Here is a 20,016-nt window from a genome sequence, read left to right on the forward strand (position 1 = left end):
ATAGGTGAGTCAAGTCAAGATCTACCAAGGTGACCACCTCAGCAAGTGCGTGTAACCTATGAGATGACCTGCTATACCACCTCATGAAATACTTCATACCATAACGACATGCAGAACATGATATATCATTCCACGACATCTTAGGAACCACCTCGTTCTATTATGTGTGTTAGAGTAATGCATATGGGGCTTCATTGGACTGAAACATAACCAACTTTCGAATAATTACCCAACCCTTTCTATTTACAGGGACCTCGTCTGAAATGGATAGACCCCTCACATATCTTGGGTCCAATCATACTAAATAGACTATCACATATGCACTAAGTCATTCATACTTACACGGGGCTCACTTGAATCAAATACATGTTTCCACCTATTTCAGATACGGCTGCCCTAAAATGACTAGAGCACCTTGTACTAACCACATTAAATCGGAGGGGAGAATATAACAACAACAAGGAAACTTATCACTGAATCCACAACCATTACACATGGAGATCCACCAGGTATGCTCGCCTAATAACCCAACAATCTTATTGATCAATCGTTTTACTACATGCTTGTACGTATACTTACTTTGACGTCGAAGTGCCTTTTGCAAACACACGACTCCGTTTGAAGAAGAAGTGTATGACCAGTCACAGTGGCTCCAACCACCGTCAGAGGAGAATCACCCTTATTTAGAAAGTACATCCATTTTGTACACGGGCAAGTACAAAAGAGCTGTGCAACTTTAATTAATCAACAAATTTCATTCTCCATTTTTTTCTTTTCTTATTTTTTTTAAACTTTCACGCGACATCAAAGGAACGATATCAATAATGATAACCTAAAAAAAAAATGAAATTTGTACAATTATTTTGGAACAACTCTCTCTGTCTCATTGTGTAATGATATTTGTACAACTATTTCATGACAACTTCTGAGACAATCTTCTTTATATCTATTTTTTTGGACAAAAACAATAAAGATAGTAAAAGAGAGTAAAAATACAATGAAAGTATAAAAAAAAAATGTGCAAAATATTATCACAAAATAGATATATGAATATCATTTATCACCTCACTGTGTTCTTACTTTTTCCTTTCCTTTCAATTGTTTATGTTCTAAAACAGGAAGAAGAAAGTAAGAGATTATTATTATTTTTTTAATAAAAAGCAAGAAATTATTTTCAAAATTGTCATAAAATAGTTGTAAAATTATTTTTACAGAAAAATAGTTGTATAAATACTTTATTTATTAAAAAACAGACAATAATGTGTTGTGTCGCTGTGTGGCATGCATGGATCAGGCGAGTGTAAATGGCCATTTCATAATTTGAACCGAAACCAAAGGGTAGCAACGACATTCCACATATTAATACACCTGTGCTAAGTAATTTCTACTTCATTTTGTGCTAATCGCGTAGGTCGGGTTGAGACTTGCGCAGAGAGAGAGAGAAAAATATCAAAAGAGGAGAGAGAGAATAGAAGAGAAGCTTCGCGCTGTTACGTCAATGGCCGTTTAGGGTTTCTAATTGATCCAACGAAACTCAATCCCTTCACTCCAATTGTTTTCTCCTTCATTCCTCTTCCTCTCAAAACCCTAATTTACTTTCTCCGATATTGGGTATGCTTTTTATTGCTTTCAATTTTGAGGAGCTGTGATGGGAGCGCCAGAGAAATCTCAAACCAACGCTAGTTCCATGCAGGCAAGTTACTTTTATTCTAATTCCAAACCTTCAACCTTGCCCTAAGTTATAATTGATGCTTATTCTTACTATTCGATTTTGTTTCAAGTTCGAACTTCAATTTTGTTTGTTGAATGATTTTGATGTAGTTAATATTCATTAGGAGTTGTTTACTTTACTTTGACTTTCACATGTATATTGTTATAGTTTGATTGCGTGGTTTGTTAAACTTGTGTGTGTAATTTCTATGTTTTCTATTCAGTGATGGAGGTCCCGCAAATATGTAGAATTGTGGAGGCAAATAATTTTATTCCACCTGAGAAAATTTGATGTATTTTGAAATGGATTGTGCGAAATTTTTTTGATAAAAAATGAACAAGCTCACATATTTATATGCTCATTGTTTGAGATTGTCAATTTTACTCTCTGCCATTTGTATTGTAAGTTGTTTTCTTTGTTCGGCAAATTTAATACTATTTGCACCGTTTAGCATCGCTCTTTTGAAATTGTGATATCAAGTGTGCTTATTAATGTCAGTTCAAACTTTAGCAAGGGCTGCCAATTAGTTCAAACTTTGTGGTAGAGCTTACTAGGCAATAAGGGAATTCAGTTGCTCATACTTTAGTAAGGGCAGCCAATTATCGGGCCAGTCACCAGTTTTTTATTTTTATTTTTAATCTCAAACCAACGCTAGTTCCATGCAGGCAAGTTACTTCTATTCTAATTCCAAACCTTCAACCTTGCCCTAATTTATAATTGATGCTTATTTTTACTATTCGATTTTGTTTCAAGTTCGAACTTCAATTTTGTTTGTTGAATGATTTTGATGTAGTTAATATTCATTAGGAGTTGTTTATTTTACTTTGACTCTCACATGTATATTGTTATAGTTTGATTACGTGGTTTGTTAAACTTTGTGTGTGTAATTTCTCTGTTTTCTATTCAGTGATGTTGGTCCCATAAATATGTAGAATCGTAGAGGCAAAATAATTTCATTCCACCTGAGAAAATTTTATGTATTTTGAAATGGATTGTGCAAATTTTTTTTGACTAAAAATGAAGAAGCTCACATATTTATATGCTCATTGTTTCAGATTGTCAATTTTACCCTTTGCCATTTTTTATACCATAACATTGTCCATTTATTGTAAGTTGTTTTCTTTGTTCGGCAAATTTAATACTATTCGCACCGTTTAGCATCGCTCTTTTGAAATTGTCTCAAGTGTGCTTATTAATGCCAGTTCAAACTTTAGTAAGGGCGGCCAATTAGTTCAAACTTTGTGGTAGAGCTTACTAGTCAGTAAGCGAATTCAGTTGCTCATACTTTAGCAAGGGCAGCCAATTATCGGGCTAGTAACCAGTTTTTTTTATTTTCCTTCCACTTGTATTGATGATATTCTTATTAATGAAATGAGTTGAGTTTGCTTTGCTTTTGTCAAAAAAAGAACCCGCTTAGATTTTGTGGTAATAAGTCAGTCACATATATAGTATTGTTCCCTCCATTCCCAGTAGCGGCACATGCACATACCCTTTAATAAGGGTACTTCCATCATTTGTTGCTTGGTATATGATAGGAATTAACTTAAAATTCAAGGACTAAGTCACTAGTACTTAACCAACTTCTGAATTATCAGGAAAAACCCAAGTCCCACATCGGATAGATAAGACTCTTGACAAGAGTTTATAAAGCGGAGGCACTCCTCACCTTATGAACCAGTTTTGTAAGGATGAGTATCATGAGTTAGGCCCCAAATTTCAACATGTGTTAATTGCAACATTCATAATGAGCCTGTTTGTTTCTTTAAAAGTTTGAGTGGCAATTGCGTTGGTATGCTTACGCCATAGAATCTAGGACATTGATAAACATGCTTATTGTTGTGGTAGATGTATTTGATTTTGTGGAAATTTTACCCCACATTCACTTCAAATATTGAACATTTAGTTTGTGAATTTTGGATAAACAGTCCGTTTGAGCTATAGATGAATTTCTCGATGACATATCCCAACACATCAATTCAATTTGGTTGGAAAATACTCGAGATTTGATCTCTTTTTGAAACTTTTATCTGTTACTGTTGATGTTTGGCATGCACCAGTTATTGTTCAATTTATAGTCTTACCATACTGTAAGGCTTGGCGGTAACTTAATGTACACACCATTTTCTTTTCTTGTTTTGTGGCGAGTATCATGTTATATTTTGCGTTACTTGAACGATAGGATGTCTTATTTACTTATTGTCCTTAATTGACTGTTTTCCACTATATGGGCTACATTTGCCAACACTCTTAAGGATTAAATTGTACTTTTTGCCTCATTTGTCACCACCTTTTTAACCGTCCTTACTTCTTGTATAGGCTGGTCATTTATTGTTTTTAACCATTTATCAGTAGTCAAAATTCACATACTGCAAATTAAGCGAATTACAATTCACCTTCACACCCATCACTATTGATCTTGGTGCGCGGATATGAATGGTGGGTGGTCCAAATCGATAAGCTTTGATTCCATAACAGGTTACCCCCATCACTATCGGGTTTGATGCGTGGACATAAATGGCGGGTGACCCGGATTGATAGGCTTTGATATCATATTGGGTTTTTATATTGAGCTTAACTCATCCTTACAAAGCTGGCTTGTAAGGTGAGGGGTATCCGTATCTCTCTATATAAATTCATTTCAGGCCTCATCTCTTTTCTATGTGGGACTTGGTATCTATTCAATACTAAGCAATACTAAGCATTTGCACTAAAACATCCGTAAATATGTAATTACAAGTAAGGGTAGTAGTTATCCTATCTGGTGTCAGTATCCCCTCACTAGACAGGTTCTGTATGGTATTCATAACTGAAAGTGAAAGGACCAGAATAATTTTGTCTTGAGGATGCATGATAATTATGTAGTTCCGTTTCTCATTTTTTCCTGTTTATCAATTAACTTTTCTTTTTTCTGCTGTGTAAATTCTGTTTATTTTTCTTTTTGTATTTTTGTACCCTTGGTTTTGTTTCCACCTATGATATTGTAAGAGAAATTAGAAGTTAGGACATTCTTGTTCAATTTGGCTCATATAATCCTTTATCTTTTTCTCTTTTGTTTTTGTTTGCAACTGCTAGTTTCGTTGTCCTGTTCCTCTTAGTTGTTTTTTTGAAGTAAAAAGAAAAGATGGCTTAGCAAAGTCATCATGATTTAGATTTCAGCTGTCTTGACAAGAGTAAGCAGTTAGTCTGATCACATTCCCAATATTACAATTTTAGGTGTTTTGAATTTCTTACATGGAGTATGTTTTTATTGCTTCTATATTGATATTGTCAGTGTTTGATAGATATATGCGAATAAGTATTTTCTGTGGTTGAGAGGCTTATATATCAAAGAATACTGTTTACTTAGTCTCTCTTCTAATTGGATTTCAGCGTGTCAAGGTGTACCGTCTGAATGATGATGGAAAATGGGATGACCAGGGTACAGGGCATGTAACTATTGATTATTTGGAGGTTTGTAAATCTTTTTTAGCGTACTTTCATATGTGACATAATGACTTAGTTAATCAGTTTATGATGGAACCCACAAAATACAGTGATGCCATTTGATTTATTTAGCAGAGAACAGTTTCTATGGTTGTAGTTTTCATCTGTTCCTAACATGAGTACTTAATGTATACGCTTGGCTTTCCCTTTGGAAGTGTTTGTTTCAAGGTGTAAAATCATTTGTAGTTATAGTTCACAGTGTTTAGTAAGTACTTAGTAATCCCAGGAATATTAATTTAATTTTAAAAGGGTTAATTAAATTTTTAGTCCTTACAAATATTCACAGTTTTATTTTTAGTCCCTACAAAATAAAATCACACTTTTTAGTCCCTGTGACATTTTCCTTAAGCATTTTAGGGACCAAAACTGTTGATAATTTTTTTTTACAGGGATTAAAAAGTGCTGATGGAAAAATTTATAGGGACTAAAAATGCTAACGGAAACTTTTATAGGGACTAAAGTGTGATTTTATTTTGTAGGGACTAAAAACAAAACTGTGAATATTTATAGGGACTAAAAACTTAATTAACCCATTTTAAAATATACAAAGTACAAAATACAAAAATTGTGGTAGAATGAGGTAGGACTGGGAAGTTGTAATGGTTTAATTACAAAGTATATTTTATTCTCATGGGAATGTAAGATTCTCATCCTTTAACATGGGAGTAAAAATGAGAAAAACATGGGTAAATAACATTTTTGGTAGTCTGATGTAAAAAAACATTTTTGGTAGTGTGATGTAAAAAAACATTTTTGGGAGTCAATAATGCCTATGAAGCACATATAATCTTCGGATTAGGCGTGTCCGGTGTTGTACACACATTGGTATCCAACACACATATGACACCCGTACGGCACGTGTCGGACGACTCATTCACATACAATCATCTTAATCTTTTATTACATTCCACAAGCATGAATACTAGCGTATCTTGTTTTATTTTCTTTTTGTAATTAAGAAAATTGCTCAATTTAGATGTATATATAAATTTTCGTTCTCAATTTAGATTGAGATATTTTACAAATGATGTTCTTATTTTTATTTTATTAAGTTATACTTATAATATATATGTATACACACATATGATTGGTGTCGGCGTCCTATGTTTTTTACACTAGCAGTGTCGAAGTGTCCGTGTCAGAGTCCGTGCTTCATAGACTCGACGAGTTTTTTTATAATATGTTACGTTACATGTGTGTTCATTTTAAGTCTCTAATAAGATGATTTGAGACTCTTAAAGTGTTAATTTCTTTTAACTTGTCGCCTTGTTAGCAAGTAAAATTAACATAGACTTTAGAAAATGAAAATAGATAATGTATTTACAAAGTAAATGGGGCCTTACATTCTTTATCTCAATTTTATAAGAATAGTTTTACATGTCTGGAAAAAACACACTACAATGTTTGTTTCTGTGCATGTTTGTATTGAAAACAGAAAAGGAAAATTGAAAGAGAAGAAATATTGTTTCTGATGTTGTATTTAATATTCTTCACTTGGTTACAATAGAGGCTCTTGCTTATATATAGGCAAGAGGCTTATAGCAGAGCAGCTGATGTATAACAGCTGTGAAAAGCTAACTAAGAGCTGTAACATATAACAGCTGTGAAAAGCTAATTAAGAGCTGGAAAATTAACTATTGTTACTAAAACTCTAATAGTTTGGAATCCATTTCGTGAGAGGAAAAAGTGTTTCAAGAAACGTAAAATTGATTTTGACATGATTGAGTAGCTGGTTTTTATTTTTCAAATGGACAACCTTGAGATTTCCTGCATTCAAACTATATAAAATATCATATATTAATGCAGCGATCAGAGGATCTGGGCTTATTTGTTTATGACGAAGAAGACAACGAGACCATACTTTTGCATCGCATCAGTGCTGATGATATTTATAGGAAGCAAGAAGGTAATTTGCTACTTTATATGCTCTCTCTCTCTTACACACACACACCAATAATGCCTATTGCAATTCATTTATGCATGTGTACATTTATACTTCATTGCATTTATCTGTTATTGGATGCTTTTGCTCTTCAGATTCAATTATCTCATGGAGAGATCCCGAATATGCCACAGAATTGGCACTCAGCTTTCAAGAGCCTAGCGGATGCTCTTACATATGGTAACAGAGTAACTGGTGATTTTAACCTTTTTTCTTTGGGTTTTGTTTGTCACTGCTGTGGGTTGAGCTTACTTACTATGCTTGTTTCATTCAGGGACCATATTTGCAATGTGCAGAGGAATATGCAATTCAATACTTTAAATAGTAAGTGATGTAGATTTGTAATTTCATTACTAGCTCTGTTGGTAGGATGTGCTCGTGTGTCTGTCTTCCGAAAAGAACTATTTTATGTTACATATTTTTTGGTATTGCTGCTTCTTCGACCAAAAAAGTTATGTTGAAGAATTTACCATTGTTCCTATAGTGTTTTACTGTTGGTTTTGCTTTATTTGCCAAATCAGATTATTTACTATTTATAGCCTATATCTAACTGTAGTGACTGTAATTTTCTGTTGTTTATCAGATGAGTCATTTCAGAGCACCAACAGTGAGTTAAGGGAGTTGCCTGCTGTTGAACTAACAACACTCCCATTGATTCTTAAGGTTTGGGCTTTGTTTTATTCTCCTTGTTTATTTTTGTGGATTTTTAATACTAAATGTCATGTCCATCACATCTCTCTTCAATTTGTCTTTTCATTACCAACAATTATTTTAGTCAAGATTGGCTTTGTTTGCTTTTAGCCTACCATACATGAAATCTGAAGCAACATTGGGAATTCCGTTGATTTATGACCTGTTTGTTTTGCTAAACTATATCTTATCTCATCGTGTTTCTTGAATAAATCTTTGAAAACTGGAAACAAAGGGAAAACAAGGTGGTATTTTTCTAATTAAGAGTTCAATTGATTTAGAGTCTATTTGGTTGGAGAAACCATTTCTTATTTCTTGCATAGATATTTGAAAATTGGGAAACTTAAGTGAAAACAAATGGTGGTTTCATTAATGAAGATAGAAACAGAAAACATTATGATGTTTTCCCAAACCAAACAAGCCCTTAGTTTCTTAAGTTCCCAAAGAGACTTGATTTCTCGACCAACATTTTCTTATAGCAGCAATATCTCCATGCCCTCCGTCCCTCCTATTACAATCCATCAACTTGGTCTGTAATGCATGCTTCAGAAACTCAGAAAACTATCTCTATCAGAGTTTCAGAAACTCAGAAAACTGAAGGGAGAAATAGATCTGAATAAATATTAATTATTAAATTTAAAAAACTATCTTTATCGAAGTTTCGGAAACTCTGAAAACTGAAGCGAGGAATAGATCTGAATATTTGTGCCCTGACATTATGAAATGAAAATTATATATAGCTCTGTTGTCAATAGCGTCCGCTCCCGGCGCTATCGCGGCCAAAATCAAGGTACCACGTCACAACGCCACCGAGTCACGCGTTTGTGAAATGCGGGTTTCGCGGCCGCGTTTCTGTGAGGCGGAGCGGGTCAAAGCGTCCGCTTTCTCCAAGTTTTGGTGTTTGAAGGTTGTTTCCGGCGAGTTTTGGTATTTTCGAGGTTGTTTTGCGGCGAGTTGGAGGAGAGAGAGAGACAAGAGGAAGAAGATGCAGTTTTTTGTTTATTATTTTGAAAAAAGACACGTTTTAGCACATGAATGGCTGAAGAGAGCAGCTGTAACCCACCTTTTGTTTATCTCTTTAGTTTTATTTTTGACTCCCTATTTGAAAAAACACACGTTTTAGCATGTGAGTGGCTGGACAGAGGACAGCTGTAACCCACTAGCCACTACTCTACTCCCTGTTTGTCTTTTGAGAAGGCACCACTCCCTATTAAATATTAATTTAATTACTAATGTGATTTAAAAAAGTCATACTCATATAATAATAATTTGTTTTACTAAATTAATAGTAATAAAACTTTTTTTAAAGGAATAGTAAATAATACATAGTATAGTATATTGTTTTTAAATTATGGCATGATATATTACCTTTGTCTTTATCAAAAAAATATAGTATATTTATTAAATTATTAAGTATATACAATTAATTTGTTTCTTAACTATATTGTTTAAGGTATTTTAGTATTTTTTTTTTAGCATTATGGTATTTAAGTATAATGTTTAAGCATGTTATTTAAGGTATTTTAATATTTCTTTTTGAACAATATGATATTTTAAAATTAAAAGTATTTAAGTATAATAGTATTTAATACTAAAAACAATTAATAATCTTTAATCTTTCATTTATACTAATACTAAATACATTTTTTTTCCATATTTTAGTAGTCCTTTATTAATAATATAATTTTTAGTTTTAGTGTCCGCGTCATGTAATAGCGCCCGCGTCGCGCCGCGGTGGCCGCGACACGTTTCCGCTTTGACAACAGAGATATATAGTACATGTATATATAGTGACACTGTTCGATGAAGGCAGTTACCGGCAGCTGCAAGCATGCAACTGCTTCTAATTGAATTATAACCGGCCTTACAAACTGTGAGCTAAGCAAAGCTATAGTGCTCAGCTTTGTGTGAGACATACGAAAGGGATTACACACTTCTATCAATCTCAAAGATGAGCTCTGCTTTATATGTGTTTGTTTACTTTCTAGAATACATTGTTTCTAATCCTACTAAAAGGGTCATCTTAACCTGAGTTACTGAAACATGTTCCTCTGACCCACGATTGAAAACACTCCATTTTCCCAACCCTAGAGTGTGGTCGCGAGTTCTACCACTGGAAACAGAATCGCAGAATCCATTCAAAGATTGTGGATTTTACGATTAACAGAATTGATTATACACGATTTCACTAAATTACAATTCTGGGCGTAGTCGTGATCCTTCAGGGCTACGATAATCGTACAGTCGTACGATCATACAATTAAAATCCCGATTTTGACTACCATGACTTCTATAGTATGGTGTTATCAAAAAGGTTTGTTGGTGACTCTGCACAGGGATTTTAACACCATGCTGTTGCTTCTGAGATACTGATTTTCTCTTCATTCTTATCCAATAATAATCATAGTCTTTGTACTGTTGATTGTAATACAGCAGCCAGGGAGTGATTTTAATTTGAATACCGTGCTCCTTATTTAAGATTTTTTTTGTGCAAGTAACAATTTGCTTTTATCAATGAAACTTCAATTTCATTTTGATCATTTTTGGTTTTGTTTGCAGACCGTTGTTGACAGCAGCATTTCAGATCAAATACGACTAACAGAGCTACTATCAAGTAATGTAAGCTGCCGTTAACTTTGGGTATTTGTGCATACGTCTTTATACCTTTCACTGCATAATTTGTTGTTGCCTCACTGTTGCTATATATTTGTTAGTCATTTAAGTTTATATTTTTTGATTGCAAACCTTCCCCTGTTATAGTAATGATGGCAATATTTGTTAACATTCTTTGCTCTTGAGTATGCTATGCTATAGTGATTCATATGGTAAACTAGGATATGACTTTTTTCATCTCAGTTTCTCGTGTATTGGCAAACTCACTCTCTGTTCTTTGCATGGAGGGCATTAAATGCATGCAGTAAAGTTTTCAGTTATCTTTGTATGATGGTATTGTATGCAAGTGATCTAAGGCTAAAGAGTTCCAGATTTCTTTGTATAAGATGTTGATTTTTGATTTTGTGCTGTAAGAAATTCTTATCTACAAATAATTACGGATGAAGTTGTTACCTGTTATCATAGAAAATATAAGGTGTTAGGAAAAGAATCATATTTCCTGAAGATGTTGTGTCTGGTCATGCCACGGCTTTATATGGCATAGCACTTGGGGCATATGGCATTATAAGCCTGAAGCCTTACTGTGGATTGCTAATGTCTATTGTATGTGCATCATACGTTTGGTTACATAGTGCTTTGTGTTTTCTTTTTTGTCTGTGTTTTAAAGTCTATATCACATCAATCATCTGTATGACTATGCATAATAGGTACTCTCTGTGTATATATATTTTAATATTCATCCTTTTTCGTCTGTGTTTTATATTGTAGCAAGAATTTTTTCGAAAGCTGATGGGGTTATTTAGAGTCTGTGAAGACTTGGAAAACATGGATGGCCTTCACATGATTTTCAAAATCGTCAAAGGGATCAGTCAGTATTAATTTTTGCATGATATTAATTTTGAATCCCATTTTATCGTTATCGTTTTTATTTATTCCTGTAATCTGTACTCTTGCAGTTTTACTTAATAGTCCAACAATTCTTGAGAGAATTTTTAAGGAAGAGTTTATAGTGGACATCATCGGTGCCCTTGAGTGTAAGTGCATTCTTCCGAAATTAATTTCCCAATGAGTTATACTTTTTCTCATTCAGTGATCATCCATGATAATATATTTCTGTTCTCTGCCTGTTTTTCTTTTAAATTTAAAATATATCTTTATTGTGTTATAACAGTCCTTAACTGCTCATAGTGGTTTCAGTTAAGGTGATATCACTGATTTAGATGGTTTCATTTTAATGTCTTCATTCTTTTTCCGCTTCTTATTTGGATTGCTGAACCGCCTGTTTTAGCAATATGCAGATGATCCGGACATTACTTGTGTTCAGCATCATCGTAAATTCTTAAAGGACCATGTTGTTTTTAAGGAGGTATTTATCACTCTATGTTCCATTTATCACTCTGTGTGTAGATCTAAAGATGTGGAAGATTTTTTTACCTTATTTGTATATTGTCTATTTTCTCTTGTAGGCTATACCTATAAAAGATCCCAATGCACTAGCGAAGATACATCAGACATATAGAGTTGGTTATTTGAAGGTTTGACTCCTTTTTGAGACTTCGATTGCTGACCCCTTTTCTTCAATGTGAACTAACTTTCTTTTCTCATTTTCAGGATGTTGTTTTGGCCAGAGTCTTAGATGACGCTACTTGTGCAACCGTTAACTCCATAATACATGCAAACAATGCCTTTGTAAGCTATGATTATCAGATAAAGAAATTACATCATTTAATTTAGTTTTGTCTTTTATTGTTGAGTGATCTGTTTTTTTTTTCCTTCCCTTTTCTAGGTTATTGCTATGTTGAAGGATGACAATACATTTATCCAGGAGTTGTTTGCTAGGTTAAAATCTCCCACAACCTCTCAAGAATCAAAAAAGAACTTGGTAGGTTTTGATACAATATCATATCATTTGCTTCCGTCTATAATTGGAGTTTCCTTTATTTGGGCGATTATTGGTTAATATATCATAAAGGAAGAAAATGTGATGGTTATTGGTTAAGTCTAATAGTTTAAAATTGAATGCAACCCTTATAGTTATTTTGTTGGAAATTTGTAATGCATAAATTTATGATGTTAAATAAGTAATTAAATGACAATTTTTTAAATTTATGAGGTTAAATAGTAATAAATGACAAATTTTTAAAAACAGAACCAACGCCAATCCCCCCTTCTCTCTCAATCTCTTGGGGGTGTTTGTTTCGGAGATTCCAAACTTAGTCCTGGGAATATTAGATGGAAATAAAATAACATCCATGTTTGTTATACAGGAATAAATAATTATTCACAAGAATTAACTATACCCAGGAACTTTTTATTCCCGCAAAGTTAGGCTTTCATTCCCCCCTCAATAGCGTGGGAACCTTTCATTCCCAAGTGGAGAAGTGGGTGGTTACAGTTACTATTCTGCGTAAAATACAACTGCATCCCTCAACTTCTTACTGAGTACATTTTCTTTCATTGGTTTGTTTTTTCATGTGTTGGTTTTTATTTGTGAAGCTGGGATTTCATTCCAAAAAATATGTTAATTGTATTTTGGTACACTAGCTCCGATTCATGAAAGTAATAAACTTTTCCACTAGATTTTTCACCAAACAAAACTTTTGTGCTAGATAGATTTGCATCAAACCATGCATTTTGATTTTTTTATTTATTTTCAGCAACAATAAATGATTTATTTTTATTTATTGTTTGATAGATCATAGAGATAACAAATTGTTATCCTATAATATTTTTTCAATCAATTATTGTAAGTGCAGCTTTGCAGCTGTGTACATTTTTGTGTGTCGGTTGCATATACTAGTATGAATATTTTAAGAATTTTGATATTTATTTCAAGGATTGTATGACGTGATCCAAAACATATTTTGTTTATTTCCAGGAATTTTAGAAAAATATTCCCAGGAGTTTAAAAACATATTTTGTTTTTTGAAAGATTCCATAGAAGTAAATTCCTATCATTACATTCCTAGAAAGGTATTCCCGTGAATAGTATTTGCATCCATGAAAAAAATACCTCATTGCCAATTTGCTGGCTAGCAAAAAGTATGTAAGGGGGATTGAGTTCTACTCACACTCTCTTCTCCTGAATACTCCCTCAGTTTCAAAACGAGTGTTGTCTAAGGTTTTTATACACAACTTAAAAAATCCAAGGAAGTTGTCAAAAGACATGGCACTTTTACTAAACTAACCTTATTAACTATTGATGAGTTTCTCACCATCATAAGTGCAATGTGAAATAGAATGCTTTGGAAGTAGTGTACATAAGTAATAATTAGATGACACAATTGAAACAAATAATTAATTCTACATTGAAAAGTGACATTCATTTTGAAACACATTTTCTTTGCTAAAGTGACATTCATTTTGAAACAGAGGGAATAGCAATTCTTGAATCCTCAAATTTGGGGAACATAGTATCCTAATTCCTACAAGTTCCCCTTTCATCCTGCTGCATAGGACTAAGAGATAGCTTATTAGGATTTTATTACCTCTCTTAGTCAAATTTTATCAGATGCAACAGTTTGAGGATACTATGATCAATAGATCATAGTTTCCAAATGATTCATGGCTATAAAACTGTCATGTAATGAGGCTTCATGTTAGTGTGTTACTTCCTATCTTGTATTTTTATAATGGATAGATGTTAATGCTGCCTTGTTAGATGCTCATGAATCATGATTTTCCTCGGATTCTTATTTTAAACATAGTTTGCCTCTTATGTTGGATGGACAGGTCCATTTCTTGTATGAGTTTTGTAGTGTAAGCAAGAGCTTGCAGATGGTCCAGCAGCTTCGGCTATTTAGGTAAGTTACATTGATATCATGACACAACCTGTTCTGCTGCTTGTCTTCCTTTTTAAATTTAAACATTAGTTACTGTTGTTCAATTGATTGTCTATTTTCTAAAAAACTCTTCCTTGCTTATTTTCCATACTTTGTTTTGGGGATTTATGGTAGCCTTCAGTGGAGCCAGTTCTCCTTGGTCTGTTATTAATTTCCTATGTGAGATCACATGGATCTAATTAGAGATTTTTGACCAAGTCTTGCTGGAAATTTCATTTTGTTAAATTTTGTGTGCAACATGTTACTTAACATACTTACGAAATAGCTAGTTTGTACTCTGCAATTAACATACAACAGTTGACAGAGGAATCTTTTGATATATAATTGCGAAAAGTTATGTCTGTAGTAGCTGCTTTTGAATGGAACTGGTATAAGTTACCTCTAACAACACACTTTTGATTCGGAACATTGATACCTAATTCATTCCCATCACTTTGTTTTACCATTCATTCTACATTTTGGGTGTCTGTTGAATCCCATTGTTTTGTAGCTTCATATTTTTTATGTTTGTAGGGATCTGACAAATGAAGGCATCTTTGACATTGTCAGTGAAGTTTTGCAAAGTCAAGACAAGAAACTTGTGCTAACTGGGTATTGATTCTTCCTTTCTCAGTTGTCTATATAAAATTTAGTTGACTGTTCTGTTTGTACACTCGTTTATGATTAATTTCTAATAGGAAATCATTGTGATGGTTGCAGAACAGACATCCTCCTTCTTTTTATGAATCAGGATCCTAATCTTCTGCGGTCATATGTTGTTCGGCAGGAAGGAATTGCTCTTCTAGGACTCTTGGTATGCTTTTTGTATGTAAATAGGATCATATCCCACTTTTTTATATGTAAATGGGGTCATATTCGTTTTTGGATGACTTGCAGTGTAAATAATTTACAGAAATCAAATAATCTACTAGCTAAGCCTACATGTGTGTATGTGAGTGTATGGTGTATGCTCCCTCTTCTATGTTGTGTTCGACAGTAATTTAGTTTTGAAAGTTTGGTTATATACATTATTTTTAAGTGGAAACTTGAGCCAAAATTCAGTTAATAATTTTTGTTTTGGGTTTTGCTGAACAAAGTGTTTGTTAGCTTACTCAGAATTGCCATTGTATTTTAGCTTATTCATAGGATGCTTCAAAATTTAATAATAGTACCAGGTGCAGATCCTTTGGGCAGTCCCAATTCTAACCGAAAATCTGAAGATTATTTGGAGACAAATAAGTTTGAGGTTTGCACTTATGATGCGTATAGACAGTGTAGTCTTGCTAAAAACCATGAGGCCATGCAGAAGATTTGACCATCTGCATATCCAGCTGGGTTTATGTAAAGAAAACTCTCGCTATTAGGGGCAGACTGATCCAAGTGTAGTTGCAGAAGTCAGATCTACACTGATTTGTTACAACTGATAATTATAACCATGCCTAACTGAATCGAACATATTAACTAGCTGTTACACTAATAGACATATGTAGCAGTATACTCTAAATTCAACTTATATTAGTTGATCTGTTATGTATCTAATGGTTTTTGGAAGGCTAGTCCTTCATGTAATTATTGGGCATGCTATCATGTACAGGTTAAGGGAATGGTAACAGACTTTGGAGAGAGCATGCACTGCCAGTTTCTTGAGATTCTTCGTATTCTATTGGACTCGAGCACATTGTCTGGACCACAGGTATCTTTCTCTGTATTTTCTTGGACCTGTTATCTCAAACCTTGATCGATAATTTATTGACTTCAGTTTTATTTCTGGATATTAGTTGTTTTGCATTTTCTTTATTTCATAATGGCTGCATTTAGTTTTAAATTGTAACATGTCTTTATGACATAATTTATATTGAACCTTTTGTTGGCATTATTCTGTCTATATTGGATGTTGCAGTCAGCTATCTTGGGTTTTGATTTGGTTAAGGGGAGGGGTTGTTCGTCTCATTTTGCAAGTTTGTCATAGTTTTGCATTTGTGATGGATTGGCTATTTAACTTGAGTTTCAGGGGTTTTATAGTGAACTCTATTTACCAATTGTTGAAAAAGTTTGGCCGTGGTCAACAAATTTAAGTTTGTTTGTGCAGGTGTAATATTTGAATGTTATGTATTTGCTGATTTGTTGGAAAAAGTTGTCAGTTTAAGTGTCACATAAGATGGGAGTCTTTTTTCTATGTTTGTTTCATTGACTGCTTTAGTTTTATCCGACAGAGGGACGCTATCATTGACATCTTCTTTGAGAAGCATTTGGGTCATTTGATTGAGGTTATAACAGCGTCATGTCCTTCAGAAAATACTGCCGGTGCTAGTAAATCAATAGGTCCTGGACAAAGTGTTCAATTTCAGCGCAGAACAAAATCGGAGATATTATCAAATATATGTGAATTACTATGCTTTTGTGTCCTCCATCACCCATACAGGATAAAGTAATGCCTTCTTACTCTGCATAAATCAGATTGAACTCTATGCTGGTAATCATGAAAATTTTGCTTATGGACCACTCCTTGCTGTTTTTAGGTGCAATTTTCTTCTCAATGATGCAATTGAAAATGTTCTGCTATTGACACGGAGAGCAGAAAGATACTTAGTAGTTTGTGCTGTCCGGTTTGTTCGAACTGTTCTCTCCCGCAATGTAAGTTTTAACATTCACGCACTATTTTTTGTAATGAAATTTGGGAAAATTGTCAATTGGTTGAAGAAAAAGATGTTACTATTTTAAGGGTCTCAGTTTTGTCAATAGCAGCTTCACTGACAACGTAGTGTCGTGTGGTAATGTAGGGAGTCCCCACTATCATGAAATACTTAAAATATTTGATACAATTTACAATTCTCAATTTGAAAAATTGCTTCTTAATTCGAAATTTTGAATAGTTATTTGATATCTTTACGGTTCAGTTATAATTTATAAATTATAATTTTTCACCTTAGATTTTCGTAAGTTTTTTTTTTTTTTAAACCATTAGAGCTATATTCTGTCTGTTGCAATTTTTTTTCATCTTGAGAACAAATAATTTTTTGAAGAACCAAATTAAATGTTATTTGTTATATCAGCAGAGTTCGATTGTCTACTTTACATCTACTACATCTGACAATTTCAAGTTTTAACCTGCAGGATGAGCATATGATAAATTATTTCGTTAGGAATAACATTCTCAAACCAATTATAGACGCCTTTGTTGCTAATGGCAATCGCTATAATCTTCTCAATTCTGCTGTTCTGGAACTTTTTGAGTATATTCGGAAGGTATTGAACTTCGATGAGCATTCATTTGGATCTTAAATTCCCCAACTAAAAGAACGTTAACTGACAATTTTGTATTGTGCAGGAGAATAACCTGAAATTATTGCTAAAACACCTAGTTGATTCTTTTTGGGATCAACTGGTAAAGTTTGAGCATTTGGTTTCAATTCGCTCGCTGAAAGTAAAATATGAGCAGGTAATTTTTTGTTTTCCTCCATGATTTCTGGGCATCATCACATATGTTTAAATTTAAATGCTTGCTTGCAGTGTGTGGATAATGGTGGGAACAACGCTGGTGCGGTAATGGACCTTAGAAGAAGAATTGATGAGCGTGCTGTAGAGAGAGAAGAAGAAGAACGTTACTTTAATGAGGACAGGTACATATCTTCTTTCTTAACTACTGTAAGAATTTTTATTGTTTTATGTAATTGTTGTGGAGTCTGAACTTGGGAAAATTTGATCAGTGATGAGGAGGATGCAGCATCTCCATCTGTTTCACGTGATCATAAAGGTCATCAACAACCTATTGTTTCCAATGGAGTTACTTCAAACCATCCGCAGCCAAGGTAGACTTGTCTATTTTATTTGTTCATTTTTCCAAAGTCCATATGCGATAAAATGTGTTCATCTTGATTTTCAGTCGAACGTCACTGGTTGACTATGAAGATGATGAGGATGATGAAGATTATAAACCACCACCAAGAAAGCAGAAAGAAGCATCAGAGGAAGATGAAGGGATAATGGAGTCTCTCAGGCTGAAAAGAAAACTTCCTTCACAGGACAGAGAGCCCGAACTTGTGAAGAAGCAGAAGTTAACAAAGAATTCAAAATCTAAAGATAGTGTCTTTGCTGCCTTGTGTTCAACCTTGAGCCAAGCTGTGCTACCTAATAAGAAGTCTGCAATCAATATTCATACGGGTGCTCGAAGAGTTGAAGGGAGGGTGAGTTCTAGTGAAGACAATCAGGAAGACAGACAAAATGTTTCTAGAAGTGGCTCTGATAATAGCAACACAGGGGCTGAGGATAACCATGTAGAGAAAGATACTTCAGCCTCTAGAAGCATTTCTGATTGTTTGCATGCAAAATCAGATAACATACAATTGGGGGGCGAGGAACGTCCACTGGTCCCCCCTAAATCCTCGCCAGAGATGGCAGTAAATGGATCATAGGTTTCTACACTCATACAGGAAGGCAGATTGTTTGTTCTGTTTGACGCATAAATTTCCTGGTGGCTGAGCGGTTGCTGACTAGTGACTATCAAAGAAGCATGCTTTTTAAGACAAGAATTTTGCCTAGAAGGGTGTGAATTCTGGTTATTCATTGCATTGAAGGCACTTGGTGTGGAGGTAGTACTGTACAGTGCCATCGAGTTGGGAGAATATTAATACAGAAAAGTGGTTGTTGCTTTCACATAACTTTTCTGAGCAATAGTTCTGTAATTTTCTCGTCTCCAAATTTTACCTCTTCCAGCTCATTTATTTACTTTTATTGTTTTTGCCGGAGGACAAAATGTGTGGATGAGAGGGTGATATTTTTTGTCATTATTCCTCTTTTCAGTTATCTGAACTTAATGATAGAGGGCGCCAATATTTTGCCCTTCACAAGTTTTTCTTATATTTTCTTGTCTCTCCCCCCTTTTTTTTGTCAGTGGATGTTGGTAGATATGGATATATGTGCAGTGTGTTTCTAGGGCCATTTTTTCACGAATGTACTTGTGAATCATCATCCATTGTAAATCTGTATGAAACTGTTGCGTATGCATTGTTCTCGTCTTGCAGGCTCTTTCACATCGTAATTGGATTACATTTGGCTTTATTGCGTTAGTCTTATTATGGGTTTACTGTGTGGATTATGATCGTGCTTGGAATAATTTTTGTAGTCAACGCCAAGTGACATTAAGAGCTTAACGAGCTAATTGTTCGAATCTCCTAATTTCAGGAACTATCTCAAAATTGTAGTACTGAGTTGTAGTCCACTGTGATCGATATATTTGGTGTATTCTTTGGTCAAAATAGCTTGTATTTCCTCTGTGGTTGAGCTAAACCCTAGTTAGTCAAAAATACACACGAAGTTTTTAGTAGCATCAACTTGCAAATCTTGTGGTGGAATACATATCAAATATGCACCAGGGAATTCGATCTTAACCACAACATATCAAATATAAGATTGACTACGGTTGAGTTCAGTAAAAGTAACAATTATTTTTTTAATTTACTTTTTGAAGGGACTCTAATTTAAATATTAAATTTTATTCTATCACATTCATTTACATTAAAAAAATCCAAACGCCAATACGTCATAGTAAGGTTATTTTAAACAAAATTTTGAATCGAATGTGATAGAATAAAATTTATATAGGCATAATCATGACGTATTTCAAACGTAGGCATAATCATGCAATATAATACCCACATTACGTTTGTTAAGTATGGTTTGAATTGAGTCAAAAAAAAATAGAGTACGGTTTTGAATTTGAATCTTGTTGATAAAAAAAATGTGGTTGGGAGGTGAAA

General features: G+C 33.9%; 1 protein-coding gene across 3 annotated transcripts; it reads left to right on the forward strand.

The window, feature by feature from the left end:
- Positions 1-1,395: 1,395 nt before the first annotated feature.
- Positions 1,396-19,290, forward strand: LOC11415143 (serine/threonine-protein phosphatase 4 regulatory subunit 3). 3 transcript variants are annotated; one of them, XM_003609707.4, is made up of 24 exons: positions 1,396-1,693; positions 5,081-5,161; positions 7,001-7,100; positions 7,232-7,316; positions 7,411-7,460; positions 7,720-7,799; positions 10,386-10,445; positions 11,208-11,307; positions 11,396-11,473; positions 11,738-11,805; positions 11,906-11,974; positions 12,051-12,128; positions 12,226-12,321; positions 14,172-14,242; positions 14,795-14,872; positions 14,981-15,074; positions 15,855-15,953; positions 16,474-16,688; positions 16,780-16,894; positions 17,375-17,506; positions 17,589-17,699; positions 17,771-17,880; positions 17,968-18,069; positions 18,144-19,290. In XM_003609707.4, the coding sequence occupies exons 1-24, from the start codon at positions 1,649-1,651 to the stop codon at positions 18,670-18,672; spliced, it is 2,646 nt and encodes an 881-aa protein (XP_003609755.1). In that variant the 5' UTR covers positions 1,396-1,648; the 3' UTR covers positions 18,673-19,290. The 3 variants fall into 3 exon arrangements, with proteins under 3 accessions (XP_003609755.1, XP_024636962.1, XP_024636961.1); XM_024781193.2 differs by lacking the exon at positions 1,396-1,693 and adding an exon at positions 2,286-2,376; XM_024781194.2 differs by lacking the exon at positions 5,081-5,161.
- Positions 19,291-20,016: the final 726 nt, after the last annotated feature.

The sequence above is a fragment of the Medicago truncatula genome, chromosome 4, assembly GCF_003473485.1.
Source record: "Medicago truncatula cultivar Jemalong A17 chromosome 4, MtrunA17r5.0-ANR, whole genome shotgun sequence".
Taxonomy (NCBI): domain Eukaryota; kingdom Viridiplantae; phylum Streptophyta; class Magnoliopsida; order Fabales; family Fabaceae; genus Medicago; species Medicago truncatula.